This window comes from Talpa occidentalis, unplaced genomic scaffold (genome assembly GCF_014898055.3).
Source record: "Talpa occidentalis isolate TD23 unplaced genomic scaffold, MPIMG_talOcc4v2.1 talOcc4.16, whole genome shotgun sequence".
Lineage (NCBI taxonomy): Eukaryota > Metazoa > Chordata > Mammalia > Eulipotyphla > Talpidae > Talpa > Talpa occidentalis.
This window is the reverse complement of record NW_023601653.1, coordinates 82,472,331-82,500,042: the sequence shown is the minus strand read 5'-3', so window position 1 is coordinate 82,500,042 and position 27,712 is coordinate 82,472,331. Positions and strand designations below refer to the sequence as shown.

The window sequence follows — 27,712 nt, the reverse complement described above, 5'->3', positions numbered from 1 at the left end:
AATAAAATGAACTTGATATTTGTGGCATATATTGTAGTTTAGATCAATGTACATACAAGGATCAGGGCAAAGAGCAAAGGTGGGTGATAGAAGAGTCAGCATCAGTGTTTGTCCAGAGCACACAGTCCTGTAGTGGAACAGGAGGAGAAAACCTCATGTAGATGTGGACATAGGCGTCCAGAGGAGCCGAGACCCCCAGGGCACACACAAGGCCTGGGGCCTAAGGCAGTCACTCCTGTCATGCCAGGACCAGGGTTCCACCTCAAAGACGAGTGGCCTTTGGTGGGATGATGCTAGGGTGCCCAGTGGCACCCTAGGGGGTTCTGGGGAGATAAGCCCCCCTCTTCCCAGGCTCCAATCACCTCCTACTCACCTGGCTTAAACTTGAAGGGCTTGTTTCTGTTGGGGAAGAGTCAAATTTCTTTCCACTTCCAGCGTCTGGTGCCCTGCACCTGGCAGGTAAGTTCAGGTGGCCCGGGACGGTGGCGGGGTGTCGGGCAGTTCCACTGGCCTTGTGGACCAGGAACCCAGCCGGCTGTTCTGCCTCGTCCCACTTGGTATGGAGGGAATTGAAGGAATGAGAGGGAACTTGCCCTACAACTCCCAAGTATCTAGCACACACTACAAATTTTTCCTAGTGGCAGAAGCTAGAGTGCTAAAAAAAAAAACCTACATTTCCCTAAATCCCCTGCAGATAGTATTCCTATGGCCAGTCAAATGTACTCCCGGGAAACCTGAATTTAGCTAGGCCTTACATTGGGGGAGGAGCGGGAGGTGTTGCCTCTGCAGGAGGTGAAGTCTGGTAGAGGCCGCGGGGTCCTGCATCTGGCAGCTTCCTGCTGTCAGAGGCTTGTTGCAGGTGGGACCTGTTTGCATGATGCCAACAGGGCTCTGATTTTGGAGGCTGGGAGCTGTTCCTAAATGACCTGCCTAAAAGCAGTGTTTTCAATTGAATCTCCATTGGCACCTAGGAAAACGCATGTCTGTTGCACAGGCTTGTTCTGTTCACTGTGGAACATTGAGCTCAGCTGACATCTGCCCACCTATTCACAGTAGCTTCCGGCAGCGTTGGGAGTGGCACAGGACAAGGGAAAGATTATTCAAAGTCCAAGTGTGTTGGAGGATGAGAGGCCTAGAGGGGCAACACCGGCAGTAATGGCAGCCCCATTCAAAAGGGGTCTCAGATTTACTAGAATCAAGGACAGAGGTGGGGCAAGTATTAGGGAGTGTGCGTGCGTGGGGGAAGCAGTTATTGGGGGGTCTAAGTTGGGGTGGAGTGACCAGGGGCGACTGCCTGGGGGGGCTCCACGGTCCCTGCCAGTGAAAGCATATTCTAACGTCTGCCTGCTGTTTTCAGCAGACACTGGTTTCCCAGGAAGTTCCTCCTACCAGGGCTTTTGTCCTTGGTGAGATGCCTCCGCCTGGCTGACCAGCAAGAACCCTGGGAACCAAGACAATAGCCCCGGGATCCCAAAATTCACTCTAGAGTAAATGGAAATAGTGCAAGCCCCCAAAAAACCATTTAAATAAGTATACATTTAGTATCCTCAAAGATAAGGGAACTCTAGAGATATGAGGAGTAAACCATTCTTGATTGAAATTCTTTGAATGTTATAAAGAACATAATTGAGACAATTGGAGAAATTTTAATTGGACTGTATATTAGATAATGGTTTTGTATCCATGATAAATGTCCTGAGCTTGGAAATCATACTGTGATTAATCAGAAAAATATATTTGTTCTTTGGAGCTACCTACTGAAATATTTAGGAGTAAAAAGTCACAATGTCCTCGCTAATTCAATTGATTAAGCAAAAGGAATGTATGTGGTATGGGAGGGGTCGTATGTGTGTGATAGTATATGGCATGTGTGTGGTATACGTGTGTGTTTGTGTATGTGTGTAGAGAGAGAGTGAAAAAAGAGGGATAAACTCAATATTGAGCTGATGCTAAATATCACCATGAAAGAATGAAATGCTGTGATACAGGAATTAATATGAAGTTCCACTAGAAATTTTAATTATTATTTCAATTACATTATTAGAAATGTTTACTTGTCACTTTGTAAAGCTGGATGCAGTGTGCTGAAACACCTTCTCAGGCCCATCACTAAATTCCTAAATAGATGCTCACTTTCAACCAAAATAAGAGGAAGAGCAAGAATTTAAAAAAAATTTTTACTTTGAAATATTTTCAAATATAGCAATTGAAGGATTCACGCAGGACATTCCCGGATATCTCTTATCCGGCTTAACCAATGTTTGACTTTTTGTCCCATTTTGTTACAGGGCAGGGAGAGGGGTACCCCAGAACCCCCAAACCTGCCTGCTCTAAATAGGTTCTGCCACCCGCCACATCAAGACAAAACATATAAGATCTTCAATGGAAAGGAACTTTAATACCATTAGCGAACAATATAGAAAAGACAAAGAATATAGTTTCTAAATCAAGCACCCAGAGTTACCTGTCCCCTTGTGGGTAAAAGTCCAAGCAAATGGGATTGGCCCAGAGCAAGACCCAAAAGCCTGCCCCCGTCTAAAGCACCATCTGGTGGGGACCCACAGAAAAGGATCAGAAACAACCAGACAAGTCTGGGAGGAAAAGAACAAAATAAAAATCAAGATAATTGGGGTTGAGCACCGCACTGTGAAGCAATCCACGGCCTCTGCAGCGCAAGTTCTATCCCCCGGCTCGCCAGGGAGCACCCCACATGGCGCAGCAGACCTCTCCTGTCTCCCCACTGCTCCCTTCAGCAATGTGTTTCAGTCAGTCTGCCTGTTCTGTTCCCCACTCTGTCTCTGGTGAGTGGGGAACATGTCTACATGTCTAAAGCTTACCCCCTGTGTCTCTGGCCTGTACCCCAGCTGTTGTATGCATAAATAAATAAATTTTCAGAAAAAAAATCAAGATAAAAGCTGCCATTGTCACCTCCCCACGGGTCTCTTGCCTGCGTCTGTTTCAACCTGTCAGGACCAAGAAACAGGTGCAGCTTCTTGACGTGTCTCTGCTCCACGTGTCTCCTCCAGACCTCCTCCTGGCCCCCCATCCTGCTTCCTTCCCCCCCAGTATCCTCTCCTGTTTCTCCTCCTCCCTGCTCAGCTCCACCCTCCCTTGGGTAGGGCAGGCAACTTGGAACTCCCCCTTTCCTGGGCACCACCCTGTTACAATTTGTTTTATCAAACTTTTAATATAGGCAAAGTTATTAATGCCCCCCTTCTATCTTGCTTAGAGATCTCATCCCCACTCCAAAATATTTAAAAAAAAAAAAAACAGAACAACTGAAATTCTATGATTTCCTCTTTTTTAGTATTAAAATATTTGCTAGACCTGGATTTTTTTTTTGTATAAAGGAGTTGAGAATTCCCCTTTTTTCCCAGCCGATCAGTCACTTCTTTGTATCCAGTTCCGTCACCAGTCCATCCTTTCCCTCCCCCATTGTCGTTACGGCTTACTTTTCTTATTATATATTTTTTCCTCTTAAGTCTTGATCCATCCTTGATGAGAACCACGGAACCGCAGGACGTTGGGCAAGTCAGGAATGGAGCTGCTGGGAAAGGAAGTTGCATGTTTACAGCTTGCAGTCAGACTAACCCCAACTTGGCGGTTCCGTCCCCCTGCAAGTCTGCAGCGGGGGCCGTGAGGGGAAGCAGGCTTTTGAATGACTGAGAATTAGTCTTGGGAGTTAGATAATAGGGTGGGTTTTGATGGGAGGCTGTAAATCCCCTTTTGCCAGTTGAGTAGGGTCTTTATTTTCCAGGACCTAGTCTGGTTTCCTTTATTGCTCTTTGACTACCCACATTCTCCTTGAAATGGGCTTTTGGGCCCTCTCTCCCCACCTTCCCCTAAAGCCCTGACGGCATAGCCTTGCCTACCATCTCAATGACAGGGAGTGTTACATGAGGTCTGAAATTTCTTTTTTCTTAAGATTTATTTATTTATGCATACAAGAAATGGGGTGCAGGCCAGAGGTGTGGGGGGAGGGTGAGAGCATTCACCAGAGACAGAGTGGGGAGCAGAACAGGCAGACTGACTGCCATCAGCGGGGAGACAGGAGAGGTCTGCCGCACCATGTGGGTAGCTTCCTGGCCGGGGAGCGAACCCGCACTGCAGTGGCTGTGGACAGCTCCATAGGTTATGGCTCAACCCCTTGCGCCACCAGGGAGGCCCACAAACTTCCTTTTTTTTTTTTAAACTTCCTTTTTTAAAATAGTTTTTTGTAAGATTTATTTATTTATGCATATGATGCCATTTCTGGAGTTAGCGCGGGGCCCTCGGGTTCACTCTGAGAAAGGTGTCCCCAGAGCTCCCACTTCAGCGACATGCGGCGAGTTTCCCGGCGAGTTTCTCCACAAGACAGAGAGGTTAGTTCTCTGCAAAGCGCAGGTTTATTAGGGCAGGGATAAAACAGCAAAAGACACTTGCAGAGACACCAGCGGGCAGGAAGAGCTGCCCGCAAAGGGACAGGTTTGCCGAGAGAGGCCTGCATGGCTGCAGGCAGGTGGCCTTGAAGAAAACGGGCTCCGCTGAGGGGGTCAGGGAGGAGAAGACGTCCCGGAGGGAACAGGTCACGGGCAGGCAGGGGGCAGCTGCCCTGCGGTGGGAGAGGGTTGGTGAAAAGAGGCACCTGCATAGGCACAGATGGGCAGACGGAGTGCCGCCCCCTTATGAGGGCTGTGTCAGGTTTTATCATCTTCAGGGAGGGGCTCATCTCTGCGGGTGGATGGTCTGTGCTGTTGGCACTCCCTGTAGCAGTCTGTTAGTTTCTGGGGGTTGCGCCTCCTGACCTGGGCGTCGGTGCCTCAGGGTCTTGGTTTCTATAACTGGGTTAATGGATTATACTAATCCCTTGTACCCCCACCTCCTGCGTGAGTCAGGTGCTTGACCTCGTATCTCCTTTCCTCCATCACATACAAGGGCTGGGGTACAGACCAGGGGTGCGGGGGTGAGAGGACTCGCCAGAACAGGTGGATCCACTGAAATCCACTGCTGAGGGGAGCAGCAGGGAGACAGGAGAGGTCCGCTGCGCCATGTGAGTAGCTCCCTGGTGGGGGATCTGAAAGGGTTTGGAGTCAAAAGGAAACAAGGAGAAGTGGAGATGGAGTAAAAGAGGTTTTATTAGAGCAGAAAAGCAGAGGCTGCTACTGTCACCAGGAGAAACTGTGGGGACATAGTTTCAAACCACAGCCGAGCCGGAAGTGGAGGGGACTGTCTCTTCCTTTTTTTTTTAAGATTTATTTATTTATTTATTTATTTATTTATTTATTTATTTATACAAGCACTGGGTACAGTCAGAAGCGCAGGAGGGTGAGAGAATTCACCAGAGCCAGAGCGGGGAGCAGAGCAGGCAGAAGGACCGAAGTACACTGCTGAGGGGAGCAGCGGGCGGCAGGAGAGGTCTGCGCGCCATGTGGGACCCTCACTGGAGGCTGGGAATCAAACTGGCGCTGCAGAGGCTGTGGGCAGCTTCGCAGCCCAGCACTCAACCGCTGCGCCACCGGGGAGATCCTATCAGCCCTTTTTAAAAAGGATTTTATTTATTGATGCATACCAGAACTGGGGTGCAGGCCAGAGGTGCAGGAGGTGAGAGGATTCACCAGAGACAGAGTGGGGAGCAGAACAGGCAGACTGACTGAAATCCACTGCTGAGGGGAGCAGCGGGGAGACAGGAGAGGTCTGCTGCGCCATGTGGGTAGCTCCCTGGCTGGGGCTCGAACTGCAGCAGAGGCTGCGAATAGCTTCATAGGTTGCATCTTCACCCCTCACACCTCCAGGGAGGCCCTTACCAGGGGGAATGGAAACTTTTTAGGCTAGTGGGAGAATGAGAACTTTTCTAGCATTTTCTAGCCCTACCACACGTCCTGGGGCCTGGGTGATAAGACTGACTACGAGGACCTTCCTGCAGAAAAACAGCTCCTGACCTCGGTATCAAGCAGGTCACTGATGGAGGTGGGTTAACCGGGAGACCTTTCAGGAGGGAGCTCGCGCTGGCGGCTGCGGGCAGCTTCACAGCGACTCAGCCCTGGGCAAGCTGGAGAGACCGGCCCAGGGGCGGGTCGGCCGCCCTGCGGGTTCCCCAGGGGAGCTGTCCCGTCTGGGGGAGGCGGGGGGAGCTTCCGGTGGCTCCCTTGGAAGCTGCCGAAGGCCTCAGGGTCACGAACATGGAGCCCACGAGCCTCTCAGATCGCCTCCCCTTTGCCGTCTGCGTCTGGGCCACCTCTCCGGGCCGTTAGCAGAACCACCTTAGGCGGCGCCTGGGACCTTGGCCCCGCCGGCCGGGCTCGGGCGTCTTGGCGCAGCGGCGCTGCCCCCGCTGATAACCGTCTATCTGGGGGCGCGCGGGGCGCGCGGGGGGCCGCCCGGAGGCGGAGGGTCGCGGGCGCCCGCCGGGCCGGCTCCGCGGCCACCTCCCCGCGCGGCCGCCAGACGGCGCCCCGACGCCCGCATTCCCCGCGAGTCGCCCCGGAGCCCGCGGCCGCGAGATGCGGAGCCAGGCGGCGGCCTGAGCCTCGCGCCCGGCGGGGACGCGGGGCGGCGCGCGCCGGCTTTGTTCTCGCGCCCGGGGCGCGGCGGCCGCTGGCCTGGGCGTCCCCCCGCGCCTGGACGTCGCCGGAGCCGAGCGCGGCGGGCGGGAGGGGCGGGCGCGCGCGGGAGGCCCCCCTCGCGGGCTCGGGCCCGGCCCCCACCCGGCCGCCTCCGGCCCCATGAGGCCCCGCGGGCCCCGGCGCACGGCCCGCCCCGGCCGGGACCCGACCCTCGCCGCGGCCGGCGGGCGCTAGCGGGTCGGGGCGGCGCGGACCGGGCCGAGCGAGCGAGGGCGCCGCCCGCCCGCCCACCCCGGGGCCCGCCAGCGCGCGTGACCGTGCGCTCCGGATGCCGGGCGAGGTGCGGGCCGCCCTCCGCGCCGCCGGGGCAGGTGATGCGGGGCCGCGGGCGCGGGCGGGGCCGGGGCTCCCCCGCGGGCTCCTGCGCGGGTGCGCGCCGCGCCGACACCCCGCTCCCGGCCGCCGCCGCCCGGGGAGGGCCGGGCCGGAGGGCGCCGGGCAGGGCGAGGGCGGACGGGCCGCCGGGGAGCCGGGAGACGCAGGGCCCCGCGGCCGGCGGGGGGTGATGGGGGGAACCGCCCGCGCGGCAGAGCCGGGAGCGCCGGATGTCCGGAGCGCCCCCGGGAACGCGCAGGGGCGCCCAGAGCCCCGGGGCCGGGGGTCGCGGCCCGCGCCCTCCCTCCGCGCCTTCCTCACCCCCTCGCCCCTCGCCCCCCAGGATGCGGCTGGGCCGCCGGGGCCTCGGGGTGCTCGTCCTGCTGTTCGCCTGCGCCTCGCTCGGGCTCCTGTACGTCAGCACCCGGGGCGCGCAGGGTCTCCCGGCCCCGCTGGCGCTGTGGGCGCCGCTGCGGACCCCCGCCAGGCCGGAGCTGCCGGCCCTGGCCCCCGAGCCCCGCTACGCGCACATCCCCGTCAGGATCAAGGAGCAGGTGGTGGGGTGAGTGCCCGGCGAGGCGGGGCGCGCCGCGGGTGGCGTGGGGGGATGAGCAGCGATGCCTGGGGCTCCTGGCTGACTGGGGGGTGAAGCGGGAGCTGGAGGGGGCTGCTGGCGCTCGGGAAAGGTTGCCTTCCCTTCCCTGAACCTTGTCGAACCATGGGGAGGGTGTGCAGGCAGGGAAGGGCCGTGGGGAGGGTGTGCAGGCAGGGAAGGGCCCTGGAAAACTCGGATGTCCTAATTCAGGCAGGAAAGGAGCCTGGGGAGAAGGTGCTGAGTAGAGGGGGAAACCCTGGCTTCCTGGCCTTGGGTCCCACTCCACACCTCTGTACATTCCAGACTTAAGGGTGGGTCGCCCCCTCCGCGGTCCTTCCTCCGGGGGACTCTTCGGAAGGGGACGGACACCGGCCGGGCACCGTGTCCGTGTTTTGTGGGCTCGGTGGCGCTGGAGGCTGGGCGCTGAGGACACTTCCCGCCCTTCCAGGCTGCTGGCGTGGAACAACTGCAGCTGCGAGCCGGCTGGGGGGGGTCTTCACCTCCCCTTCCAGCGGCAGGTCCGAGCCATAGACCTCACCAAGGCCTTTGACCCTGAGGAGCTGAGGGCTGCCTCTGCCTCCCGGGAGCAGGAGTTCCAGGCCTTCCTCGCAAGGTAGCAGCAGGAACGGAGCGCAGGGCTGGGCAGGGGAGCCTGCAGGGACCTGCTCCCTGACTCCCCCTCTGTCCTCCGCCTCCACTGCCAGGAGCCAATCTGCCACTGACCAGCTGCTCATAGCCCCTGCCAACTCCCCCCTCCAGTACCCCCTGCAAGGCGTGGAGGTCCCGCCACTCAGGAGCATCCTGGTGCCAGGTAGGGAGGAGGAGGGTCCCGGGGGCTGGCCTGGGCCGCTGTGGGGGCAGCAGATCCTCGGGCAGGGTGGGGAAGAATGAGGCAAGATGGAGATGGGAGTTGGGGGGTCCTCTGATAAAAAGGGGGTTGGCGGTCAAAGGAGGCTCATGAGATGGGCGGCGGGAGGCAGAGGGACTCAGGGTGGCACAGGTTGCAGAGACTAACCGGGCGGGCCTAGGGAGCAGCGTCTGCTCTTTGCCGACTGACCAAGGCAAGATGGCCAGGGAGGCCAGGCCGTGGAGAGCTGCTGTTTTGATGAGAAAGAGTAAAAGAATCTGCCACTCCAGGCTGTCCAGCGCTGGGCACTGGGCCTGGCTGTAATCTCCACAAGAGGGATGTTTCAGATGTTTCCGTGCTGTGTGTGGCGCAAGAGGGAAGAGAGTGAGCAGAGGGAGGGCTGCTGCTGATTCTGTCCCCACCTCCCTCCCAGGGCTGAGCCTGCAGGCAGCGTCTGGCCAGGACACATACCAGGTGAGAGGAAACAGGAGGCCAGGCGGGCATGGAGCTGCCAACAGAGGGAGGGAGGAACCACAAAGGCAGAGTCTGGCCTGGGATCTAACCCCGACTCTCCAACCCCCGCTCCCAGGTGAACCTGAGCGCCTCCTTGGGCACCTGGGATGTGGCAGGGGAAGTGGCTGGAGTGACTGTCACTGGAGAGGGGCAGCCAGATCTCACCCTCACCAGCCCGGGGCTGGACCACCTCAATCGGCAGTTACAACTGGTCACTTACAGCAGCCGAAGCTACCAGGCAAATACAGCAGACACAGGTGCGGGTCTGGGCAGGCACAGGGCCAAGCTGGGGAAACAGAGCGCCTGCAGAGAGATAGGGGCAGGACAAGCCCCAGGGGGTGGGAGACACTGGCGCAAGGAGCGGAGCTACTCGGCCACACAATGGGCATTTCAGCCAGGCCCGAGGGGGCAGGGAGAGAGAAAGGGGCCTTTGTTCATCTGGGGCCAGAGTAGGCCCGAGGGAAACCAGAGCCTTGGGTGTGTCGCCTTGGGCGCTGTGGGAGATGACAGGCCCGGGAGCCAGATAGCTGGAGGGCTAGTCCCAGCCAGCGCCTTCCGGGGGGCACAGGGCTTTGCCACCTCTCACTCCTGCTTCTCCTCTAGCGAGACCCTCCCGCTTCTCCCGGATCTCCACCCCAGCCTGCTCCCGCCTGGGCCTCTGGGCCTGCCGTCCCTTCGCTGTAACGCTCTTCCCGGCCTCCCCGCGGCCGGCCCGTCCCTTCTTGTCATGTCGCCCCAGCTCACACGGCTCTGCTCCACGGTCACGTGACCTGTCTGCCCCAAACTCGGCCGGTACCCGGCTTGTCTGACTCTCCTGGAGTCAGGCTGACTGGGGTCCGGCTGAGCTCTGGGGCTCCCTGGTTGTATGGCAACGGGAAGCCACTTGGTGTCTCTGCACCGCTCCCCCGTGATGGGCGGCCATGAGGGGGCTGTCGTGGGCTATGGCGAGGCCTCTGTGGGCTACCGCGAGGCTCCACATGAAGGTACTTTTAAAAGTGCCGGCCTGGGAGAGCGATCCCTCAAGGTTCGTTCTTACCGAACTCTCTCCGGGTCGTTCTCTCACCCGTTAGCATGTGGCTTCCGCGGGGTAAGAGCCCGCGCCGTCCACCAGGGCCTCCGCGAGGGGGGACAGGGCAAGGCTTAAATATCTCCAACACGGACGGACGGGGCGAGACCACTGTCCCCGCCTTAGGAGGCCCGCCCCATGTCCTTTCTCCCCAGTCCGGTTCGCCACCGAGGGACACTTGGCCGTGTTCACCATCCGCGTCAGACACCCCCCCAACCCTCGGCTCTACCCGCCCGGGGCTCCGCCCGCGGGAGGTGAGGCTGGCGCGGGGGGCACAGGGAGCCGGCCCTGGCAGGAGGGGGGCGCGACTGGAGAGGGCGGCCCTGGGGACGCGGCCTCCCTGCTCCTCACTCGGCGCCGCCCTGTCCCCGCTGCCAGCCCAGTACGACATCAGCGCCCTGGTCACCGTGGCCACGAAGACCTTCCTGCGCTACAGCCGGCTGCGCGCGCTCATCGCCAGCATCCGCCGCTTCTACCCCACGGTCACGGTCATCGTGGCCGACGACAGCGCTGAGCCCGAGCGCGTCAGCGGCCCCTACATCGAGCACTATCTCATGCCTTTCGGCAAGGTGCGCGGCCCGCGGGCTCCGGGGAGGGGGCCTGCTGGCGGCCGGTCTCCAGCGTAGGGGAGTCCAGGGTCGCCAGCCTCAGGCCCACCCGCCTGAGGGCCCCTGGAGTGGGAGCTCCGAGGCAGCGGGAATGTTGCCTCCCTTGTGAGCTCTGCGTTATTGGAAAGGCTTTTAGCACCTCGGGGCGCTCCATAAGTGCTTGATGAGTGAATGCGTGATCGCAGCTTGAGTTAAAGGCGTCCCAGGACCCTCCGCCCGGAGTGGACACTGCACTTCTCCGGGGGGAACTAGCTCCCGTCCCTCGTGGGGCTGTGGAGAGCGGGAGGCAGCCAGGCAGGGTGGAGAGGGGCAGCCTCTCCGCGGCCTGCGCAGCCACACGCGCCTCCCCCCAGGGCTGGTTCGCGGGCCGGAACCTCGCCGTGTCCCAGGTGACCACCAAGTACGTGCTGTGGGTGGACGACGACTTCGTGTTCACCGCGCGGACGCGGCTGGAGAAGCTGGTGGACGTGCTGGAGCGGACGCCGCTGGACCTGGTAGGGAGGGCCCGGGAGGGGCCGGGAGGGGCCGGGAGGGCCCGGGCTAGGCCCCCGCTGGGGAGACCCGCCGGCCCGAGGGGACGAGCAGGAGCCCGCAGCGTCCGTCTTGCCCGGGGGGCGGCGAGGGGCGGGCACGGGTGCCCCCGCCTGGCCGCGACCCGGAGCGCCCCTCCCGCAGGTGGGCGGCGCGGTGCGCGAGATCTCGGGCTTCGCCACCACCTACCGGCACCTGCTGAGCGTGGAGCCCGGCGCGCCCGGCCGCGGGAGCTGCTTCCGCCAGCGGCGCGGCTTCCACCACGAGCTGCCGGGCTTCCCGGGCTGCGTGGTCGCGGACGGCGTGGTCAACTTCTTCCTGGCGCGCACCGACAAGGTGCGCGAGGTCGGCTTCGACCCGCGCCTCAGCCGCGTGGCGCACCTGGGTGAGTGCGCCCCCTCCCGGCCGGGCCCGGCGGAGCCCCGCGGGGCACTGGGCGAGGCGGGGCTGGGGGGGTCCCGAGGTCGCGGGGTGCTCGCCCCGGCCCAGCCCCCGCAAAGCCCCCCCCGGGGGCTCCTAGGCCGCTTACACGGGTTCCCAAGACCTGCGCCTGGCAGGAGCCTGCGCTCCGGTGCTCCCGAGCCCCCCACGTCATTTGAGAGCCTGAACCCCATACAGGCTCGGGGTCCACCTAACTCCCCCCTTAAGTTCAAGGGGAGATCGCCACCCCACCCCGCTCTCAGCTGCGCTCCCTGCTCCGGACCACACCTACAGCCATGCTTTGGGCATTCACTGACCCTCTGCGTGTGTGCGCGTGTGCGCGTGTGCGTGTGCGTGTGTTGGCAAGGGGAGGGTCGTCTGTTTTCAAAGCACAAGATAAATTTATTGACTCATTTTACACAAGAGCAAAATTAAGACCCCAAAGAGTGGTGTGTCCAGAGTCCTTAGAAATGGAGTCTTTGTTTGGTGTCCTGCACACCCCAAATCCCAGCGCCCCCTTAAGGATTTTTTTTTATTTTTTTTAAGATTTATTTATTTATGCACACAAGATCTGGGGTACAGGCCAGAGGTGTGGGGGGGTGAAAGGATTCACCAGAGACAGAGTGGGGAGCAGAGCGGGAGGATCCACTGAAATCCACTGCTGAGGGGCGCAGCGGGGAGACAGGAGAGGTCTGCGGCGCCATGTGGGGAGCTCCCTGGCTGGCGGGGGCCTGACCACTAGCTTGATAGCTGCTGAGACTTAACCCCTTGCACCACCAGGGAGGCCCCCCTTAAGGATTGACCCTCAAGATGCTTCCCTGTACTCCCCTTCCCCCCCACAGAATTCTTCCTGGACGGGCTTGGCTCCCTCCGGGTGGGGTCCTGCTCGGACGTCGTGGTGGACCACGCATCCAAGCTGAAGCTGCCTTGGACGTCAAGGGACGCCAGTGCGGAGACCTACGCCCGGTACCGGTACCCCGGGACACTGGACGGGAGTCTGCTGGCCAAACACCGCCTGCTCTTCTTCAAGCACCGGCTGCAGTGCATGACCGCAGAGTGACGCCACTCAGCCTCCCGCCGCCGGGCTGGACCTGCCTCCCTGTCCCCCCGGGGCTTCCCACCACCCCTGCCACCCAGGGACCCTCTGCGCCCTGTCCCGGACGCCTCCCCTTCTCATCCTCTTCAGAGCCTGACCCCAAACAGGGCTTGTCCTGGTGACACCCCTCCTTCTGCCAGTGCCCAGGGGTGTGACGTAGCCATAACTGTCCCACAGCCAGTGCCAAGTCCTCCCCGCAGCACCCCTCCTCAAGGGGCAGGGAGTGGGGGTCCCTTTCCAAGTGCCAAAGAGCCCAGGGGGACTCTAAGAACACTCGTCCTCTCTTCTCCTTGGACTGAGGGGGTAGGAGCCCCCAATATGTATTTCCAGGGCTGTGCCCCCTCCCCCGTCTCTGGAGCCAAGACTCCGCACCGGGTCCACTGCCCACCCCAGGGAGAGAACTGGGGACTCTGCAGGGGGGTCGGGGTGAACACACGGGTGAAAGACATTTTTAGTTGTGTCTCTGCAATGCTGTGGGCATGGAGGAAGGGGCGCCAGGGGGTCCATGCGCAGACACCCAGGCTCACTTCATGCACCCCAGCGGCTCTCAGCTTCATTTTATTAGTCACACTAAGTAAGCGGGCTCCGGGGCGCGGCCCCCCTCACGCACGCGTCCTGTGCCCTTCACACTCCAAGTGACCAGGTCAGACCCACACTGTGCAAGTCTTTGGGCCAGTGAGCTCCTGAGGAGGGAGGGGACATGTCAGGGATAGACCAGGTGCCCCCTCTGTGCCCCAAGATCAGGGATAGACCGGGTGCCCCCTCCGTGCCCCAAGATTTAGCTGTTCTCTGAGGGGCACCCCCCTCCCCGGGGGGCTGGGTTCTTTGTTCTCCGCTCTGGCGGAGCCCAGGCTCCCTGACCAAGTCTTCAATCCGCTCATCATGTCCTCCCGGCCCTTGCTCCTCAGCCCCCTTCCCAGGCCCCTCTCCTGGATCTTCCCACGACCCCGCCCGCGGCACAGTCCCACTTGCCCCCCCCCCTTACCAGCGTGTCCAGGGCGTGAGCAGCTGCGTCCTGCACGCTCACAAACAGCTGTTCTGGGGTCACTCTGTTCAGCAGTCCCGCCTGGGTCAGGGTGCCCAGCACCGAGGCTGTGCGGAGAGGTCAGCTTCAGGTCCCAGGTCCGCGCTGTGCCCCGGCCCCCCGGCTGCTGGTCACCCCCGCCCGGGCCCACCCCCGCCCGCGCTCACCGTTGCACTGAGCCAGGAGGAGGCGGATCCCCGCCTCTCGGCACCTGCCGGCCAGCTGCAGGGGTGGGGCGGGGTCGATCAGAGGATTCCCACGCGCGGAGGGGACTTTGTCCTGCACCGACCCGCTCGCTCCCTCACCTGCACCACCTCTCTGGCCCCCGCAGCGTCAGCGAAGGGGACGCCTCCGCAGTCCAGGACCAGCGCTCTGACTGGCGGCGCAGCTAGGGTGGGAGAAGGCAGCAGTGCCCAGTGGCCTCCATGGGTCACGCCCACGTAGCCCTTCCTGTCCTCCCGTCTCACCTGCCGCGGGCGGGCCGTCCGTCTTCAGAGTCTCCTGGGAGGGGAGAAGCAGGCGCCACTGGGCCCGGGCATGGATGAGAGGCCCCCAGCACGGGGCTCTGCCCCCCTAGCACCCACCTGCCGCCCCCCCACCCCGTGCCCACCAACCGCGCCCTCACCTGGCCTGGCCCTTCTCCCAGCCCCAGGTGCTGCTCCAGGACGCGGCGAAACCGCCCTCGGGTCCCGAAGTAGAGCGGCGCGGGGTAGCTCAGGATGCAGAGCCCCGGGACCTGGAGCAGCTAAGGGGCCAGAGGGTCAGGGGCCGGAGGCTCGATGGCCCCCCCTGCTGGGGCTGTAGCTCACCCACCTTGCGGCTCTCTCTGAGCGGCCTGTAGAGCTCCGTCCCCTCGGCCAGTCCCAGTGCCAGGCACTTCGCCCTGGGCGGGAGCTGGGTCAGGTTCCCAGCCTGGCCCGGCAGGAGCGTCCCCTCCAGGCCCCCCTTCTCTCCCACCCCTCTCCCCGCCTCCCCACCTTCTCTGCTCCCACCTCTGGGTCCGGCAGACCACGGTCATCATAGAGAAGACCACGCCCACGGCCAGGCCCAGGTCCACGCTCAGGGTCACGATAGCCACCCAGGTGACCAGCCACACAGCCTGCGGGATGGGTGGGGATGAAGTGCCCGAAGAAAGGCCGCATCATCGCTGCCAGGGGAGGGCTCTGGAGCAACTAACGGGCAGATGATGGGCAGGGACGGCCCAGAGAGAGAGAATAACACCTGGGAGGAGCAGGGCTGGCCCAGCAAGGGACACACAGGCCGTGCAGTGGCCCCAGACCTGGGTCAGCAAGTTAGAGGACTCAGGTCTCAGGGGTTCAAATGCCACCCTCCACCTTGCCTCCAAGCACAGGGATGAGGAGGTGCCCACGCCGGGTGCGGGTGGGTGACAACATTAGGACCAGGACAATTAGCTTTGCTCCAGGGCAGAGGCTGGGGGTGCGGGGAACGGGAGGGGCTGTCTGGGGAGAAGGCTGCGTTTCTCACGAAGTCCAGGCGACTGATGCGCCACAGCTGTGGCAGTTCCCGCATCTGGAAGAACATCTGGCGCATGCTGGAGATGTTGATGCAAGCCAGGACGGCCTTGGGCAGAGAAGGCAAGTGGCCATCCCAGGGTCCTGGAACAAGGCCACCCTCCGCGCCCCCCCCCCCACTGTCTGGCTGCTTACCTTGGGCAGGTAGTAGAAGAAGGGCCCCAGCCACAGCATCACCGACAGGACCACAGCGCAGGAGAAGAGGCCTGCCAGCTGGGGGAGGGGGCGGCAAGGGGGTGGTAGCGAGGAACGAAGGGAACCTCACACTGGCGCAAGACTGGTCTCCGCCGGCCCTGCCCCCCCCGAAGTCTCCCCCCTCCCAAGTGCCCACCTGCAGAGTCCCCTCGCTGCCCAACTCCCTTCTTGCTACTCTGACAGTCACACCAACCCCCGCCTTTCCCCAAACGCCTGTCACCAGTCTCCCCTAGATCTAATTCAACTTCCCACCTCCATCAAATTTGCCCACCTCCATCTGAAAAGCCACTGTTGGGTGACCCTAAAGGCCGACCAGCCACATGATTAGGGCCCCAGCAAAGTAAAGAAAACCAAAAATACTAGGGGGAGACTTAGATATGTGATATTTCTTTTTAAAGGAAAATGTCCTTGTGGGAAGAAAAAAATCAAAATTTCCTAATTTATCTTAGAGTTCAGCTGTGTTTTTATTTGGAACCACATTCGGGCCACCATAAACTCTCTCAGGGCTCAGAATCTACGAAGGTCTCAGTGGGACTTTGTTCTCTTCTCTCTCCTACCAGGATAAACCCACCCCCTCCCCCCCCCCAGTCACAGATTCCCAAGCTCTTTCATGTAGGGGACACCTCGGAATCTGCCACTTTCCCACCTGTTCTCGGCCTCCAGCACCACCCCCTTCTCCTGCAGGGGTGCTCTTACCTGTGTGTTGCCCCCAGCATCCACTAGCAAGCTGGTTGTGGCCAAGGTGGCCGAGTTGGGGAAGCAAGAGAAGAGAGACGAGAGGAGGTTGGAGACACCGTGTGCCAAGAGCTCCTGGGGGGACAGTGTGAGAGGAGGGGATCAAAGGCAAGGGATGGGGGCCTCGGCCCGGGGGCTGTCTCCTGAAGGAGGGGGCTCGGGGTCACACCTGGTTGGAGTCGACAGCGTAGCTGTACTTGTCTGCGTAGATGGAGGCCAGGGAGACGGACACGGCGAAAGTGACCAGCGCCATGGGCAGCGCGTCGGCCAGAATCCCGGGCAGCTCAGCCAGGCTGGGGAGGCGGGGGCGGGGAAATCTGGAGAGACAGGGGTCCATGGGAGGGGGGGCCGGGTGTCGTCAGCATCTAGGGGACACAGAGGAAACAGGGTGCACAGGGCAGGACAAGAGGAGGCGCTGGGGGTGGGGCGAGAAAAGCCGGCGTCTTCTCAGCGCTTTACCCCGCGGGCAGCAGCCCCACTATCTGGACGTTGTATCTCGAGTCCAGCGAGGAGGTGAAGCAGAGCGCGGAGGCCAGGAGCACCTGGGAAGGGGAGCACCTGAGGGCGCGGGAGCAGGCGGGCCCCTGGGGGCGCGGAGCGTCAAACGGAGTCACGCAAACCAAGGAGGCCGGCGCAGCCGAGGGGCTGCGGGCCCCGATGGGGACGCGGGGACGCGGGGCCTCGCGCAGTCGGGCGGGGGCGCGCTGGGGGCGCGAGTGAGGCCGCCGGGGGCGCTTGGAGGACGGGAAGGCACCCTGGGAGCCCCCCACGTGTGCCCAGAGAGGAGGGGCGCGGGGGTGGGGGCCCCGAGGATCCAAGTGTCCAGGAGGAGGCCCGGGACAGAGGCGGGGGTGGGGGTGGTTTGGGGGGACGACACGGGGTGGGGGGCCCTCGCGCCTGCGACCTCTCTGCGTCCGCCAGGGGGCGGCAGCGGGGCTCCCGCGGGCCGGCGGGGGGCGGGGGGCTCACCATGACGATCTCGCCCGGGATGGGGGTGGGCAGTCTGTCCCGGAACCTCACGTTCAGCTCCTTGACCGGCACCAGCAGCGCCAGGCTGAGCGCGGAGACGGCCAGCTCGGCGGGGCTGCTCTGGGGCAGCGCGGTCAGCACGGCGGCCAGCGTCTGCGGGCGGGGGCGGAGGGGGGCCGAGGGCCTGGGGGGCTGCCCGGAGAGCGCCGCCCGGCCGCCGCCAGGCCTCCCCGCCCGGCCAGGGCTCCCCCTCGGCGGCGGCCTCGCCCGCTGGGACGCTGGCTCCGACCTTTCCTCACCCCCGCCCCGCGCCGCCGAGACGCGCTCCCCCCTCGCGCCCGTTCTCGGGGTTCCCTCTTGGAAGCCCCGCGCTGTTCCTCACCCCACCTTGAAGAGGGCGAAGCAGCCGACCTGCCGCGGGAGGGGCAGCCCCAAAAGGCTGGGCAGCTGGGACACGAGCACGTGCAGCGCGGCCCCGCTGGTCAGCGCCTTGACCACGGGCTCGGCCAGGAAGGTGGACAGGACGCCGAGCCGCAGCGCGAACATGCCCAGCTGCGGGGAGAGGCCGCTGAGCGGCTTCCTCGCCCCGCGCCCCGCCGCTCCCGCTGCCCTGGCCGGCCCCGCGCCCCGGCGGGATCCCCGGCGCCCCTCACCATGAGCGCCCCGCTCCCGAAGGCCAGCGCCGCGGCCGCCCCGACCCGCCGGGCGTCCAAGTGCTCCCGCTCGGTTCCGCTCAGGTTGCCCCCGAGGGGCTCCGGCACCAGCCGCTCCACGGCCGCGCCCGTCATGAGGCTGAGCGCCGCGAAGGTTCCTAGCGCGGGGGGCAAACCCGAGAGCCTGGCTGTGCCCCGGGGCGCCCCCGCCCCCCGCGCGCAGACTCGGGGAGACCTTGGGCTCATGAGAAAAGGAGGGCGCACGCCAGCAAGAATTGCCCCCCCCAGGGCCTCACGGTCCCCTCCTGCACGGCTCCAGAGGCCGTGACTCTTTGGGGGACCCTGCCTCTACGCCCCCCCCCTTCCAAGGCGCGGGGGTGTTCATTTTAACCAGATTTCTTGGAGCGAAAAGTCCGAGTAGACTCCAGCCTCCAGCCACCCCGTGGCGCCGCTAGGTCGGGGGCGCAGGCACCCCCGGCGCGGGGGCGGGGGTTGGGGGGACACGCAGCCCCAGCGCCCCGCGCGCGCCCGCGGCGCCCAGGACACTCACCAGTGGAGAGGTGTCGCCCAGTGCCCAGCAGGGTGTACATGAGGACCGGGAAGAAGGACGTGTAGAGCCCGAAGACTGGCGGCACCGAGGTCAGAAGGGCGAAGGCCATGCCTGGGGGGCGGAGGCAGGCCCTGGGCGCGGGGTGCGGGAGGGTGCCCAGCCCGGGGCCCACGCTCCGCACACTCCGAGGGCAGCACCGGGGCGCGAGACACGTGGGGGAACTGGAGGGTTCACGGGACTGTGTGGGAGGCGGCGGGGAGTCCTGGGGGGTAGGCGGGTGCCCCTTGGCAGGCCCCTGAGCGGGAGCTGTCCAGGGCCACTTGCAGGCGTGCGCAGATGCGGGCCCGGGGCGGGAGAGCTAGTGGGGCGCCTCAGCCCTCGTCCAGAGCTTGGTCTCGGCCGCTGTCCCAGCCACACCACCCCTCTCGCTGGCCCCCCAATTCCCAGCAGCCCTGCGCCTCCCCAGCCCCGAGTCCCGCCCCCCCTCCCCGGGCTGGCTGGCGATGGGGCGCTCGCTCACCCTGGGGCACGTGCACGACGCCCACGGTCACTCCCGCCAGCGCGTCCCCGAGCAGCCAGGCCCGCCAGCGGTAGCGGGGCAGCCACTTCAGGGGGGCAGCCGCGCCAGCAGCAGCCGCCACGCCCCCGGACCGGAGCACGCGCGGGCCCGCCGCCTCCACGGCCCGCGCAGCCCGGGCCAGGCGCGCTCGGCCAGCAGCTCCGGTGGCTGCTCCGCGCCCCCGAAGAGCTGCTGGAACCGGGCCTCGGTGAGCGGTTCCCTGAGCTTGGCGCCCAGGGGGTACTTAAGGTCAGAAGCCTCTCCCGGGCCTGGACAGGTCCTGGCGCCCAGGACCCCACTCATTGTGCCCGTGGCCGCCTCCAGCCCCTCCCAGTCTTAAATACCCCTCCGCCCGCCCGCCACCCCAGCCCCGAGCCCCGCCTCCGAGAGCAGGGGCCAATCCCCGCCCCAGGGAGCTGCTCCTGGGGACCTTCTGCTGTCAGGAGAGGGCTGCGGCCCGGGGAGAGGGTGTGTCTGGTGGGTGTTTCCTCAGACGTCCTTGACCGGACTGCCCGCCCTGCAGCCTGTTGTGGGGTTGTTGTGGAAAAGTGTAGGGACCAGAGAGATAAGCCTATAGACAAGCACCCTCAGCACCCAACACCCACCCCTAAGGCCTATGACTGGCCTCTTCACTCCCAGGTCTCGGCACCTGCACTTTGGACAGACACAGAGGCCGGCTCTGGAAGATTCGCTTCTCCTCCCCAGAGCTGCATGTGCCCGTCTCCCGGAGGAGGTGCAGTGTGCATCCTGAGACCGCCACCCTCTCCTGCCCCTTACACACCCCAGAGAAGGACCCCCGCCTTCCAAAATCCTCACGGGGCATGACTGGCCCCAAGAAAGTGTCAGGGCTCCACTGGCCTCAGGAGTCTCCCAAGCTACTGAGGAGGGCAGGGATGGGGCAGGAGAGGCAGACCTGCGCACACCTCGCCCGAGTGGCCGCCTCAGATGCCCGGTGCAGGGCCTCAGGGGAAATGCTGAGCTGAGAGGGTGTTTTTCTTTTATTTCTTAGAAGCCCCAAACACAGAAGCACTATGTGTTACGTTCAAGAGAAACTCACAAATAGGCAAACATACTTGCGGTTAAATTAAGTGCAAAAGGGTCACCCACCCACTCCATGTACCCCTAAGTCCCTCAAGAAATACGAAGGTTCTAGGCTCCAGAATTCTATTTGCCCCCTGCCTGCTAACACGCACAAGGATCCTCAGCATCTTTCTTCATCACCCGCTGGTCCCCAGTCCCTGACCCCAAAGTCCTGGGGGTGGGGTGCAGTGAGGGTGGGTCTCCCTTCTTCAATTCCTCCTATTGTTCCCCAGAAATCTTATCTGGGCTGTACGTCCTGTCCCCCCCTGACAGGCCCCTCCCCCCATTGTCGGCCAGAGGGACCTCAGCCCCACAGGGAGGCCCCAGCCCCTCGGCAACCTCCCACCCCAGTGGTCTATTGTCTGTGGAGGAAGCTCAAGCGCACGTGACTGGGCCCAGGGGACACTCAGTGGACACACCGATGCCCAAGGACCCAGGACAGGGCATCTGGGCTCAGCTCCCTGCGTGCCTGGCTGCTTCTGCCCCTGGGACCGCGTCAGGGAGGCCTGAGGACCCCTTGGGATCACTACTCTTGGAGAATTCCTGGTCGCCCAGCACGGACGTGACGTAGGACAGCCCAGGCAGCCCAGAGCCAGGACGGGGCCGCAGCCCTGGGAGTCTCTTCATCCCCCCGCTGTCCCTCAGCCCATCACGGGCACCTCAGAAAGAAAGGTACGTTGAGCATTTGAGGGCTTTAGAATCTGGGGGAGGCTGGGAAGTCACTGGGCCCTCCGGTGGGGCCCAGAACGGAGGCCGGAGGGAAGGGAAAGGCCGGCGTGAAGGGGCAGCCACAGCAAGGGCCTAGAGCTTTCCAGCGGCCCCGAGCCCCAGGTCCAGACAGGAAGATGTGGCGGCTGCAGCTTCCGGACAAAAACAGCAGCATCTTCTTCAGCCTCACGCCGAGTCCGTCTCCCTTGCCTAGCGCGCTCTCTGAACAGCTGGCATGAGGGCCCAGCGGGTCTCCACACCATGCCACCCGCCCCCCCTCCAGCCTCCCCTTCCCTCTGCCGAGGCAGCAGCCGGGTGATATGACAAAACCTTTATTCTCAGAAAACAGAAAAACCAAAATCAAAGGCAAAATCAGTTCTCTCTCCCTGGCCCTCGCCCCAGCCCGCCCTCCCTCCCACACGGCTTCCTCTGGGGGGACCGATGATGCATGCACGGGGTGGGAGGTGAGGGAACTCAGGGCCCTTGGGCAGAAAGAAGTCCTTTCGGGTCCAGGGACCTTCTCCCGGCTGACACTGCTCCCAGCCTTGCCCACCCTCCGGACAAAGGCGGGGGGCCCTGGGAGGTGCCGGGAGGACAGCCCTGAAGTTCCTCAGGGAACAGAGTGGTGCAGTCAGCACCTCCCCGCGGCCTTCGTGGTTACAGCTCATCTTCATCCAGCTTGGCGAGTCTGGCCTGGCAGGGAGGGGTGTTTGGAATCGGTGGAACTGGAGGAGGGTCACGAGGAGTCTGGGGGGTGTCGCTGAGACCCTGAAGAGAGACTCAAGTCAGAGGATCGAAATGTTGAGGAATCCAGCCTGGCTCCAGTCTCTTCAGTGTAAGCCCCCCCCACGCCCCCACCCGAGCCACCTCCAGTGACCAGACAGATTCTTAGGTTGTCTGTGCCCGGCGCTCCTCCCAGGGCCTAGCTGGCAAGGGAGGCCAGGGCACAGAGGAAGGGGCAGATGAAAGGAAGGTGGTGGAAGGAAAGAACAACATGGTGGGGAGGGGTCCTGGAACAAGAGGGCCCCCCCATTCTTTCCCAACACCCCAGGGATCCCCAGAGGCGTACCTGTGTATCCAGGAGCAGCGGGGCTCTGGACACTTCCCCTCTGGGCGACAGCAGCAAGGAGGGGAGAGAGCCGTTGACGGGTGTCTGTGCGCTGACCTGGGCCCGCTCCCCGGGCCGAATCCTCCCAGGGCTCCCCACCCCGGCCCCTCCTGGCCGCCCCAGGCTGTTGGTCTGGCTCTCCCGTCTCTGGTACTCAATGGGTGACTGCAGCGCTGGAGCAAGGAGAAGGGCAGGAGGAGGGTTACAGCAGGGGCAGGCCTGGCCCCAGAGGCTCCGCTCAGGCCAGCCTCCGTCTTGCTGCCCTCTCCCCCCAGGACTGGCCGTCGGTGTAAAGTCTCAGAGCTTAAGGGATTCTGGGTTGCCAAATTTTGAGCTGGAGGTGGAAAAGTAGGGGGTGGGGTGGGGGGATAAGCCAGGGTCAGAGAGTATAGAGCCTGGACATGAGGATTCAGGAGGTCAAAGGGCTGAGGGAGCAAGTGGGGGGAGGCGGGGAGAGCGTCACCGTTGAGAAAGTCACGTTGGCTTTCCAGGATCTGAGCCACTTGCTTCATCCAGGCCTGACTGACGGCAGGGTCTGCGGTCTGAAGGACATAGCGCTGCACCCCGCCCTCTGGCCCTCTGGAGGTCAGTGCAAAGCGGCAGGGGTCACCTTGGAGGTTGCCCTCTAGTCCTAGGCAGCTCACCTGGGTTGGCAGATAGGAGACGGCCCCCAAACTTTTCAGGCCCTCTTCGGTGCCCGCCCCCTCCGACAAATCCAAGAGCCAGACGTCCCCTCCGCGGCCTCACACCATCTGGGCCGGACCCCTCCCGCGAGGCCGCGCCCCACCTTGATGCTGTTCTTATACACGTATCCCGGCGGCGAGCCCCCGCGCGCCCCTCCGCCCAGGGCCTCGCTGAAGATGACGATTTGCTCAAAGAGGAAGACGCGCCTCTCTCGGCCGCGGGAAGAGAGCAGCCCGCCAGCCTCGGGCTCCGTGACCCAGAAAGTGTCCTGGCCCAAGAGCTTCCCCTGAGCGGTTAGTTTTCCCTGGAAGCGCAGGACAGTGGCCTTGAGAAGACGTGCGAAGAGAACAGGAGCAACTCTGCTCCTCCTGCTCCCGGCCCCCGGCCTCCTGCCCGGCCCGTACCTCGAAGCCCCGCAGTCGCCCCAGGGTCATCATGTCGTTGCAGCGCTTGGGCACGAAGCACATGACCTCCACGGCTTGCTGGCCCAGCGGAGAGAAACACCGTCACGGCCGGGGAAGCGGCCGCGGGAGACCGTGTCCAGCCCTCAGCCCGCGTCCCCTCGGGAAGCCAGACAGTTCCCCGCCCAGCCCAGGCGCGGCCGGCCCGGGGGACTGAGAAGATAAGGTGCACTCGGAAAGCCGGGGCTGCTGCGGGCTCTTACCTCCAGCTCTTCGGAACCCATCCCAGCTCTCTGGTAATACTTGAGAAAATCCTAAGATGTGGAGAAGAAACGCTCGGGGCAGTCCTGAGGGCACGGGAAGATCCCCAGGGAAAGGAACAGGAGGGAGAGCGGCTGAGGAAGCGGGAAGGGGACATAGGGAGGCCAGGGCGGCCCCACGCAGCGGTGTCCGGGGACAGCGGCCCTGACCTTGAGCAGCAACTGGTATTTCATGATCCTCTGCACAGGCTTGATGAGCAGGTCGCTGAGCTGCAGGCGGTGTCCCAGCTGCTGCCGGAGCTCCTGGGGACAGGGACAGGGTGGTCATGGGGCCGGGAGAGCCTGCTCTCGTCACTTCTGTCCTGCGGCCCCCCCGGACCCCCGCACCTCCGCCACTGACCTCAAAGTAGCTGTCCCCAAATTCTGACACCACGTGCTCTGACTTGGGCTTATTCTGACAGTACACGACGTACATGTGCAGCCGGCGCTCCTAACAGGGGGTCGTGACAGGGCAGGACAGGTGAGCAGGGAGAGGGCTGGTCTGGAGAGCCCTGGTCCCCCCAAGCCCCGCAGCCCCCCTCCCAGGCCCCCTCTCTCCAGCCTCACGTGTTTGATGAAGAGCTGAGCCAGCCAATCAGGGTCGAGCAGGCAGCGCTGCAACTCCTGCAGGAAGTAGCTGGGGGGCGGCCAGGGAGAGGCAGGTCAGTTTCCCGCACCCCCAACGATTTAGAGCTCTGTCCCCTAGGGCGCCCCATGAGGCCCGTCCTCAGGCCACAGGGGGAAGATCTATGCCCGCCCCCCCTCAGGGCACCGCCACTTACTCTCGATGCCACTCGTAGATCTGCTGCACGTTCCCAAACACTATCCTGTCCCGGCCTCGAAGACTCTCCGGGACGCCCCGGGCAGCCATGGTGGCCATGTAGCCCTGCGCGGGGGTGGGCGCCGAGCGTGAGGCTGCAGGTCCACCTGGGCAGGAACCCCTCCCTAAGACGCCCCGGTGCAGGGGGTTCAGGGAGAGCAGGACCAAGGGGCGCCAAGGCATTTCCTAAAGGCAGGCCTGGGCCGGGGGCGGGTGGGCAGGACTGGGCAGGGAACCGGCGCTACCTCCACAATCTGCCCCAAGTCTTCCACGTACATTTTCTCGGTCTCTACCAGCTCACGCAGCACATACCTAGGGGGAGAGCAGATGCGCGGCTCTGATTTCGCCAGGTCCTGCCCCCTGGACTAAAAGCCCAACCGGAAATCCCTAGTCTCCCATCTAAGCGGCGAGGGGCAGTCCATCGGGTGTCTGTCATGGGGCGGGGATGTGGGACATGTGAACACTTACATACTCCTTTCCAGAGCCTTCTGCTGCTGCTCCTCCTCGCTCTCAGGGGCCTGGGAAGACGTCTCCTCCTCAGGAGGCTGGAAGACAGCGGCCCACGGTGAGCAGACGAGGGCCTCCAGGGCCACGCGCGCCTTCCGGGGCCCTTCCCGGGCCCTTCCCGCTCACCTCAGCCTTCTCCGCAGGGCCCTCCAACAAGGTGGTCAACAGGGTCAGTTCTGGCAGCTCCTCTCCGCTGGCTAGAGTAGGTTCCAGCATCCAGGTCTGGGAGCGTGAGGTCAAGTGTCAAGGTCAGAAACAGCAGCAGCATCTCCCAGTGGCCAGGGGTACAACACCTGCCCTCTTGCCCCAGTGTCTTTCCTGAATGTTCCAAGCGCCTCCGTGAGGCTCCTTGCTCACCTCACACGGCCCGGTTTGACCACTGTCCGCTTCCGCTTCCACGCTGAGACAATGTTTGGAATGATCCAACCATCTTCTGAGGCCACTGACTGGCCCTGGGGGGCCCGGGGAACAGGGGCCGGAGCTGAGACCAGAGCTAGGGCCGGAGGGGGCAGCCAGGCCCGAGGCAGCAGAGGCGGAGATACTTCCCTCACTGCCAGCCACGGAGTAGGATTCTAATGGGGTGGGGGGAGGGAGAACGGGGGTGATAGATATTGCTCCAGCTCTAGATTTGGGGTTCTGGGTTCTCAGGGAGCTCCCAGAGTCCCTACTCTCCCCCAGGGCTCACTCTCTGGATGTCCTCCTTTGAGTTGGCCAGGGAAGAAAATTTCCTTCTTCCTTGGGAGGAAGAATGGTAAACACCAGGCCCCCCGGGCTATGTGGAACCCCCAGTTACATGTGGAGGTTTCCCCATGAGCATCGCACAGATATGAGGGTGGGGGCAACCATCTGGGCAGAATTAGAAGCTGGGGGTGGCCATCTGCTCGCCAACAGCCCTCCCCTTTCCATGGGTACAGACCATTCCCTGAGAAAGGGGGGCAGTGGGGAGCTAAGAGCCCATCTGCCACCTCCAGACCCCTCCTCCACCCTCTGCAGGAATCACTATAAAAAGAAAAGTCTTCCTCAGGCCATCTCCCCAGCACACCAGCCCAGGAGGGGGGCTGGCGGGGAGCGCCTCGGGCTATCTCTGGCCTGGCCAGGAGTCCCCCCTGGAGATAAAAGTCCCTGCGGGCCCCTTCATTCCACCACCACCTCTTCAGACTAGAAAGTGGATGCTCGGGCAGGAGGATCCGGGGGGCGAGGCCAGCCGGAGGCCTGAGGGGGTGTGGGGTCATCTCACACCCCGGGGGACAGGAGAGCAGCCCCCAGCCCTTGCCGGGCTCCTTAGGTTGAACTATCAGAAACGTGGAGGCAGAAGGGATCTTAGGGATCGTCTCTTAAGTAACTTTCCTGGAAAACACGGGTACGGCCTCCAACCCCCAACTCCTCAGGGCCAGAGCGAAGAGGGGTCCCGGCGCCCCAGCCCGCCCCCCTCAATCCTGGCCCCCGGGGCTCGCACTCACCACGTCCCCCCCGGGCGAAGCAGCAACCGCATTTTGCCAGCACTTTTCGGATCACACGGGGACAGGCACAGCGACCCCCCTTGTGCCCCCCCCGCATGGCGCCCGGGCCCCCCCGCACCCCCCGCCCGGGCCGGCCATGCAGGGGGGGTCACGGGGGGCGGGGCGGGGACGGCGCAGAGCGCACACCCCCCCCTCCCTCCGACCCAGGTCCAGGCTGGGGGAGGAGGGGAGGGAGGGAGCTGGGGGGGCCGTCCAGGGGAGGCGGAGGTCTGGTCTGCGGGGGCCGGGGGCGCGCGGGAGGGGCGCGGCGGGCCGGGTGGGGGGGGTGGCCCGGCGCCGCGCGGGTGCGGGCCGCGGGTCCAGAGGTCCGGCGGGCGGGCAGGGCGGTGGGGCGGCTGCGCCGAGCTGCGGCGGGCGCTCCGGCTCCGGCTCCGGCCTCGGTGGGGGGGGGCGGGGGGGCGGCCCTGGGCCCGGCGGGGGCGGGGCGGGCCGGCCCCCGAGTCCCCGGCGCGGCGCGGGTCCCGGCGGAGCGGCGCGCGGAATAACAGGCCGGGCCGCGGGGCCGCGCGGGGAGGGGCCTCTGCGCCGGCTCCGCCCTCCCGCTCCGGTCCCCCCCGCCCGAGCCGGGATCCCGCCCGGCTCCCCTCCCCCCGGCACCCCGCGTTCCCGCTCCGCGTCCCCGCGCCTCCGCCCTCGCGCCGGCCCCGCGCCCCGGCCCCGCGCTCGCTCCCTCCGGCCCCGCGGCTCGGCCTGCGGAGCGCGGGGGGCCGGTCCCCCGGGGTCCGCCTGGCGCCCCTCGGGCTCGGGCAGGAGAAGGGCCGGGGCTGGGACCTCGGGCCCTCGAGGACGTCCCGGGCGGGGGCCGTCCCCGGCCCTGCGGGGTGCACGAGGCCCCCCGCCCCCGTAGGGGGCGCGGGCGCGGGGAGTTGCTGGCGGGGGGCGCTGCCCAGGTGCCGCCTGTCGCCGGACCCTTGGTTCCGCCGGGCCCAGGGCTCAGCCGAAGCTAATCGCCAATTAAGGCGAAGTCGCCGAGCCCGGCTGGCGCGCGGCCAGGGGCGGGGCCCCCGCAGGACACTCCGCCCGCGGGGCTCGGGGCTGGCCGAGCGGGGCGCCCGCGGGGGCCGGAGGGCGAGGAGACGCGCGCGGGCTACACGGGGGTCCCGCAAGTGGGGTGCCAGCCTTCACGCTAGCGAGAGCAGCGCAGAGGTCCTGGGGCACCTCGCGCCGGCGGCGACCTGCGCCCCCGCCCCGCCCCGCCCCGCGTCTTACCCGGCGGCGCGGCCCAGGCGGGGACCTCGGGCTCGCGGGGCCCGGGCTGGCCCCCCTCTGCGCAGTCGGACTCCGGCCCCGTGCCCCCCAGCCCGAGCGGCGCTCTCTTCGGAGGCTGTGGACAGAAGGGCCGTGAGGCGCCCGCCCGCCCGCCCGCCCGCGCTCGCGCCCCGTCCTGTCAAAACCCACTGTCGGAAAAGGGGCCCCGGGCGAGGGGAGAGGCCGCCCCCCAGAACGCGGCCAGTGCCCTCCTAATGGAGCGCTTGCGTTCCTGCAACTGCCCCGCAGAGTTCCTGTGGGCGAGTAAAGTGAGTTGTGGGGGGCAGCTCCCCTGAAGCTCCCTGGAGACCCCCGACACCCCGGCGGTTCCCCTTTCTTACCCCCTCCTGCCCGGGTAGGGCGCATGCGCGCAGCATGCCCCCCATGACCCCCAGTATCCGGTCGGTGCGGCCAGGGGCCGGGCGATCCGGGGGCTTCATGCTGGACCCCAAGTCTGCTCCAAGTCTCAGGACCGAGGGGGCGCGGGAGCCGGGGGGCTCTGCGGCCTGCGCGCGTCCGGGGAGCAG

General features: G+C 64.2%; 3 protein-coding genes across 4 annotated transcripts; 1 reads left to right on the top strand and 2 right to left on the bottom strand.

Annotated features, from left to right (window-relative positions):
* The first annotated feature begins 7,261 nt into the window (after nucleotides 1-7,261).
* On the top strand, nucleotides 7,262-13,721 carry B4GALNT1 (beta-1,4-N-acetyl-galactosaminyltransferase 1). Its single transcript, XM_037515076.2, has 10 exons — nucleotides 7,262-7,479; nucleotides 7,961-8,125; nucleotides 8,217-8,323; nucleotides 8,793-8,833; nucleotides 8,949-9,129; nucleotides 10,094-10,192; nucleotides 10,317-10,507; nucleotides 10,900-11,040; nucleotides 11,222-11,462; nucleotides 12,340-13,721. Exons 1-10 carry the CDS (start codon nucleotides 7,262-7,264, stop codon nucleotides 12,555-12,557), a joined length of 1,602 nt encoding a protein of 533 aa, XP_037370973.1. The 3' UTR covers nucleotides 12,558-13,721.
* On the bottom strand, nucleotides 13,119-19,113 carry LOC119248097 (solute carrier family 26 member 10-like). Its single transcript, XM_037515075.1, is given in 19 exon segments — nucleotides 13,119-13,276; nucleotides 13,579-13,685; nucleotides 13,785-13,839; nucleotides 13,923-14,005; nucleotides 14,085-14,115; nucleotides 14,243-14,362; nucleotides 14,431-14,500; nucleotides 14,610-14,716; nucleotides 15,103-15,198; nucleotides 15,285-15,362; nucleotides 16,041-16,154; nucleotides 16,249-16,396; nucleotides 16,539-16,621; nucleotides 17,049-17,201; nucleotides 17,436-17,600; nucleotides 17,702-17,859; nucleotides 18,252-18,362; nucleotides 18,772-18,861; nucleotides 18,864-19,113. Coding segments are annotated over 19 exon segments (2,058 nt in total). The 3' UTR covers nucleotides 13,119-13,237.
* A 1,815-nt stretch (nucleotides 19,114-20,928) lies between these two features.
* On the bottom strand, nucleotides 20,929-27,706 carry ARHGEF25 (Rho guanine nucleotide exchange factor 25). 2 transcript variants are annotated; one of them, XM_037515073.2, is made up of 16 exons: nucleotides 27,527-27,706; nucleotides 27,147-27,261; nucleotides 24,775-24,989; nucleotides 24,544-24,639; nucleotides 24,379-24,455; nucleotides 24,156-24,222; nucleotides 23,873-23,976; nucleotides 23,658-23,727; nucleotides 23,452-23,541; nucleotides 23,262-23,354; nucleotides 23,055-23,105; nucleotides 22,795-22,872; nucleotides 22,494-22,694; nucleotides 22,170-22,350; nucleotides 21,668-21,879; nucleotides 20,929-21,366 (listed from the first exon to the last, which is right to left on the bottom strand). In XM_037515073.2, exons 1-16 carry the CDS (start codon nucleotides 27,623-27,625, stop codon nucleotides 21,256-21,258), a joined length of 1,860 nt encoding a protein of 619 aa, XP_037370970.1. In that variant the 5' UTR covers nucleotides 27,626-27,706; the 3' UTR covers nucleotides 20,929-21,255. The 2 variants fall into 2 exon arrangements, with proteins under 2 accessions (XP_037370970.1, XP_037370971.1); XM_037515074.2 differs by lacking the exons at nucleotides 27,147-27,261; nucleotides 27,527-27,706 and adding an exon at nucleotides 25,878-25,976.
* Nucleotides 27,707-27,712: the final 6 nt, after the last annotated feature.

What these genes read in the sequence shown, in the direction of transcription:
- B4GALNT1 (XM_037515076.2), top strand. Translation starts at nt 7,262, where the DNA reads ATGCGGCTGGGCCGCCGGGGCCTCGGGGTGCTCGTCCTGCTGTTCGCC. An exon ending in TTCCAGGCCTTCCTCGCAAG is followed by an intron (nt 8,126 to 8,216) that starts GTAGCAGCAGGA and finishes CTCCACTGCCAG; the next exon opens with GAGCCAATCTGCCACTGACC. An exon ending in CGGGGCTCCGCCCGCGGGAG is followed by an intron (nt 10,193 to 10,316) that starts GTGAGGCTGGCG and finishes CCCCGCTGCCAG; the next exon opens with CCCAGTACGACATCAGCGCC.
- ARHGEF25 (XM_037515073.2), bottom strand. Translation starts at nt 27,625, where the DNA reads ATGAAGCCCCCGGATCGCCCGGCCCCTGGCCGCACCGACCGGATACTG. An exon ending in CCCTACCCGGGCAGGAGGGG is followed by an intron (nt 27,262 to 27,526) that starts GTAAGAAAGGGG and finishes TTCTGTCCACAG; the next exon opens with CCTCCGAAGAGAGCGCCGCT. An exon ending in CCAACGTGACTTTCTCAACG is followed by an intron (nt 21,880 to 22,169) that starts GTGACGCTCTCC and finishes TCCTTGCTCCAG; the next exon opens with CGCTGCAGTCACCCATTGAG.